This window comes from Pinus tabuliformis, chromosome 2_2 (genome assembly GCF_031772625.1).
Source record: "Pinus tabuliformis cultivar Carrire ecotype Pingquan chromosome 2_2, CPIR1, whole genome shotgun sequence".
NCBI classification, from domain to species: domain Eukaryota; kingdom Viridiplantae; phylum Streptophyta; class Pinopsida; order Pinales; family Pinaceae; genus Pinus; species Pinus tabuliformis.
This window is the reverse complement of record NC_142300.1, coordinates 443,664,392-443,669,722: the sequence shown is the minus strand read 5'-3', so window position 1 is coordinate 443,669,722 and position 5,331 is coordinate 443,664,392. Positions and strand designations below refer to the sequence as shown.

The following is a 5,331-nucleotide window of genomic DNA, read 5'->3' as shown; positions in this document are numbered from 1 at the left end:
CTATATAAGGAGAAGGAAATCATTAGGCAAAGGCATCTGAAATGTCTTGAATATCTGATGAAGCATTAGATCCAGTATGCAGGGTTATGGGTTGATGATGCATTGCTTGATCTGAGCTAAGGAGAGATCTCACCGGTTGATGGAGAACAAGATCTAAGGAGAGATCGGGATCAAATGGTTTGAAATGAACTATCTTTATGATGCTTATTCTAGATCTACATACTGACGCATGTATTGTTCTATAAGTGTTATGAGTATGACTGATGTCTGGTACAGCTGCAAGTTATGAGAAATTATTTTTAGATCTGTACGCGGGTTGTCTTTGGAAAAAGCGCGTATACACGCGGGTTTGATTCATCTAAGTAGCGTATACATTGTAAAGCTTGGTATTTGAAGTTGCAGATGGGTCTGATGGTTATTACAGAGTTCTGTGTCTGCTCTGTGTTCTGGTGACTGTTGTTAACAGGGTTTCAGTGATTCAGGGTTTGATGATTGTTTTGAGCTTCAATGATAGTTATGGGTCCAGTATGAAAATTGGATGAAAAGTGGCCTTTCAGATTATGTGGTGTGCTTCAGTGTATCCAGTCTGAAAATTGATGAAACGTGGTACCTGGAAGTGAGAAGATTGTAGGCAAGCACCTACGTACTAGTATCTAAGCTAGTACAAAAGCTAAGGGAGATCTTTGGAGCATTGTAGCAGGTAGCAGCCTGCGTACTAGTAAATGGATCGGCTAGTACAAAAGCAAAGGGGGTTGTAGCTCCCGTACTGGTATAAGACTGCACCAGTACAAATATTGTAAAAGGATTTTCTTATTAAGAAGAAGATTGAGATGACTTGCAGCAGGTGGTTTTCACCCACATTGGGTTTCCACCTTATATCTTTGTGTTGATGTGTGTGGCTTTTGTGTGATGATCTGTTCTGTTATACTGCACCTGTTTACTGTTAATATGGTTAATAATGTTCTGATGCATTTACTGAAGATAAGCTAACTGAATCATAAGATTTCTGGATATACGCTAGTTGATTTAGACACAGTAGCGTGTACACGCGGGTTCACTTAACTGAAGTAGCGTATATGTTTTTGAGCATTGAAAAAGTTTTTAATGATCTGATAATACTGATTCACCCCCCCCTCTCAGTATTATTTCCAACATACCAGTGCACCTCGAACTATCTTGCAGGTATCCTTCTCAAACACTGTTTTTACACCTGCATCATCCAACTTGCTTACAGAAGTCAGATTTCTGGCTAATGCATATGTAGAACATCTGGAAGTGTTCTAACCATTCCACCTTGCAACTTTAACTTTACTTTTTCGCGACCAACAATTCTAGCCTTCTCGTCATCCATCAAGAAGACATCACCACCATCATATCTCTTATACTTGGAGAACCACTCTCTATGAGGAGTGAAGTGAAAGGATGCACTTGAGTCAATAAACCAAGCCTCATGATGTAGATGTGTACTTGAGGAAGCCAAGAACACATCCCCACCTTCAGCTGAGTTGGTTTTTGCCTGTGCAGAAGGATCATCATCAGATCCCTTTCCTTTGTCAGGAGCCTTAGATTTACAATCCCTTTTGTAGTGCCCTCCCTTTCCGCATTTCCAGCACACCACCTTTACAAGTTTTCCTAGAGATTTAGATCTACCTCTAGATTTAGATGTCCCACTCAATGAATTATTTTTGTTTCTATTATGGGACTATCCTCATACAGACAAGGCATCACCATTCTGGCTCTCTATATTTTTTCGTCTCATCTCTTCCATCACCAAGGATGAGACTATTTCATCAAACTGCAAGGTAGTTGCATTGCTACCGATTGAAATAACCAGACTATCCCACGAATCTGGTAGAGAACACAACAAATTGATGCACTTATCTTCATATGAAATTTTAATATCAACAGATAATAACTGACTTACCACAGTATTAAATGCCTTCAGATGTTCTGTCATCGAGTCTCCATCTTTCATCCTCAGGTTATATAGCTTTTTTCGTAGGAACAGTTTATTCACCAGAGACTTAGATTAGTACAAAGTCCCTAAGTTTTCCCATAAAGCCTTCGTCATAGCTTCCCCTGATACATTCAACAATACTAAATCTGAGACACACAATCATATTGTGCTCTTACCCTTTCGATCCAACTTCTTCCATTCTTCATTGGACACTCCCGTTGGTTTAGTATCTGGATCTACCACGACCCACTAATCTTTATACACCAACAGATCCTCCATCTTGAGTTTCCATAACTCAAAACTCTGACCATTAAATTTATCGATCTCTATCATTCCACTGCTCGCCATCCTCTTTCACCACCAGAATTGATTCCATAGATCTCCCACTGAATAGGGTTTACCACAGGCCCGAGCGAAACCCCTCAGCAACAAAGGCGTCCCATTGAAGCCAAAATAGCTCTGATACCAAATGTAGGTTTTAACCCCATACATAGATTTACCTGTATACGAATTCTAAAACACAGAAAATAAACAATGCGAGAGCATAACACATAAACCACATATACAGAGAGATTTTCCCGTGGATCCCAAAACCCAGACTACCAGCTTGATTTTTCATTATGTTCCTTTCAATGTTACAATACATATTTATACATGCCGAAGCATCCAATACCATGGACTGAAAACCATCATGTCCAAAACCATGGACCAAAAACCATCGCATCTAAAACCATGTGCGAAAAACATGCACAAAACCATAGGTAGGTCCGCCCAACGTAATATAGGGTCCAAAACCAAAATTTTCTGGGGTGCTTCCCCAGACCCTATAGAGTGGGGTTACCTGCATCCCTCAAACCCCCTATGACTCCCCCCGCTACGCAATCAGCGCAACAAAGGGGGGGCTCTGCCCCCCTTCTAACCCCCCGGTTAACTACGTGGGCTAGTCGTGGAAAGAATATAACACAACCCAACAAATATAAGATGGGGTCGGCTGAAGTTCTACGTTGATATGTGCCTGAATATGACAAACACAGTATTCTAGCTAAAGTGCATGGTGGTTTCATTGAAGGACACTATGCAGGCAAGGAAACTACGCAGGATATTCTATGAGGAGGATTATGGTGGCCTACAACACATAAAGATTCTAAGGAGTATTGTAGTGCATTAGATGTGTGTCAAAGAATCAAAAGGCCATTGCAAAGCGATCAATTGTTGTTAAATCCATGAGCCATGCTGCAAAAATTCTATAATGGGAAATTAACTTCGTTCAACCAATTCAGCCACCAAGGAAGAAGATGGGAGCACATTATATTATCATTGAGACAAAATACTTAACTAGAAGGGTCGAGGCACAACCTGTGAAGGATTGCAGCACAGACACTATTGTGTAGTTTATATTCGAGTTTATTATGTCAAGGTTTGGATTCGCAAAGATTATGATGAGTGACATAGGTTCACACTTCCTAAATGAAACAATTGTGGCCTTAACATAAGATTTCCAGATGTACCATAAGAAGAGTGCACTAGATCACCCCCAGCCAAGTGGCACTTTTCAAGCTTTCAACAAGATCTTGGAGAATTCTCTAAAAAAGGTCTACAATGTTAATAGGAATGAATGGGATGTACGCATACCAAAGGTTCTACGAGAATATAAGACGACCTGTAAGAATTTGACTAGGAAAACACCATTTCGACAAGTTTATGGACAAGAAGAAGTGATTACAATGGAATACATAGTGCCTATCCTTAGGATTTCCATAGTACCTGAGATGGTAGATCGTGACGTAATGGAGGAACACCTAGCTCACCTACTTGAATTGGAGGAAGACTGCTTTTTGGCTGGATTTCATCAACAGATGCAGAAAGCTATAGAAAAGGTGTGGAATGATCATCACATTAAGAAACACACTTTCAAGAATGGTGATTTGGTCCTGATGTATGACATAAAGTTTACAAAATTTCCAGGGAAGTTTAAAATGCATCGTCTAGGACCATATTTTATTAAGGATATTTTAGGTCGTGTCGTAGTTGAGCTCATGAAGCTGAATGGGGAAGTATTTCCTCGCAACATCAATGGCAAAAGATTGAAGGTTTCCAGGGATGATTTCACCCCTGCGCAATGAATACAGGACAACAAGAAAGTCTTCGTGCTTCTGGCCGTTGAAAGTGAGTGCAGGACTATAAACTACCTTGCCGAGTAAAATATTTATCAAAGAAGGAATATGACGCGATGTTTTGGAAGATCGTTTTGGTGGAAGCTACGATGTGGTAGCTGAGCCATAAGGAAGGGTCCCATGTAGCCTGCCCTGAAAGTGACTGTTGGAATAGCTAGAGCTGATTTAACAAGGAATTTTCCATTAAAACAAACATGGGAAATGTATTTAAGGTACAAATCGGGGAAAATATACAACCAAATTCTCATTTATGAGGAAGATCTAACGGGGAAAAGACTGTTTAAATTTGAATTGGGTTAAAAATATCACATCTCGTTCCACATTTGGAAACTTTTCTTCTTCAGAATTTGTTATGTGTTTTTGCGCTTAAAGAGTGAGTGTGTTGCTGCATGTCCAGTTACTTGAGTTGGGAGGAAGTTAAGAAAGAGTTTTCGAAGAGAGGATTAGGGAAAATCATGACTGAAACACTACCAATCCATGTTACAACACCTAGGTGACTTAGGCTAAAGCATGCGGCCTTCGCTGCAGAAGAGAAAAAGGTAGAAAATGCTGCAATAGATCCGAATTTGGCAATTTCCATGGAAAATTCCAACCACATAGAGACAAAAGGGAAAAATGGATAGAAACAAGTAGCCAATGGAGCCAGAGGACTTGGATGAAGAAGAGTTGAAAGAGGAGTTTAAGAATATTAGTGCGGAAGGATTGGAGTCAATTTATCGGTTACCGTCGTATACGCCACCGTGGAAGCCAACCTCAAAAGTGACTAAGGATCCATACTCTATTAAATTTAAGGTATTTACACCAATGCTGCTGGAGGAAGTACCTCTTGAAGGTGAATTGTTGGCCAGGGTACCCCAGCTTTGCATGGAAGATTGGGATTTGAGAGACCATGAGAAATTTCCATATCTAGAACCCAACAAGTATCTGAAGGCATTGTACTATGAGGAGGCGGGCCTCACAAGACTTGAACTAATGAAATGTGAGGTTGGTATTGAGCATGAAGGATTGCTAAATATGTTTTATGTCTCGCACTTTAGCTGAAGCATAATTAACACTATTTGTGTGTGCCAATTGTTGGCATTGGTCGATGATGGGTGCCTCTGGATGGGAGGGCCCATCCCAATTGACGACATGTTGATACATAGAATCACATTATTTTCCTATCAAGGCGCGAACCCCGTAGATGTTTTCATGGGGAAG

At 40.4% G+C, this 5,331-nt stretch overlaps 1 protein-coding gene across 1 annotated transcript; it reads left to right on the top strand.

Annotated features, from left to right (window-relative positions):
* The first annotated feature begins 3,459 nt into the window (after window positions 1–3,459).
* LOC149193173 (uncharacterized) lies at window positions 3,460–4,080 on the top strand. Its single transcript, XM_089407232.1, has one exon. The coding sequence runs from the start codon at window positions 3,460–3,462 to the stop codon at window positions 4,078–4,080; it is 621 nt and encodes a 206-aa protein (XP_089263358.1).
* The last annotated feature ends 1,251 nt before the right edge of the window (window positions 4,081–5,331 follow it).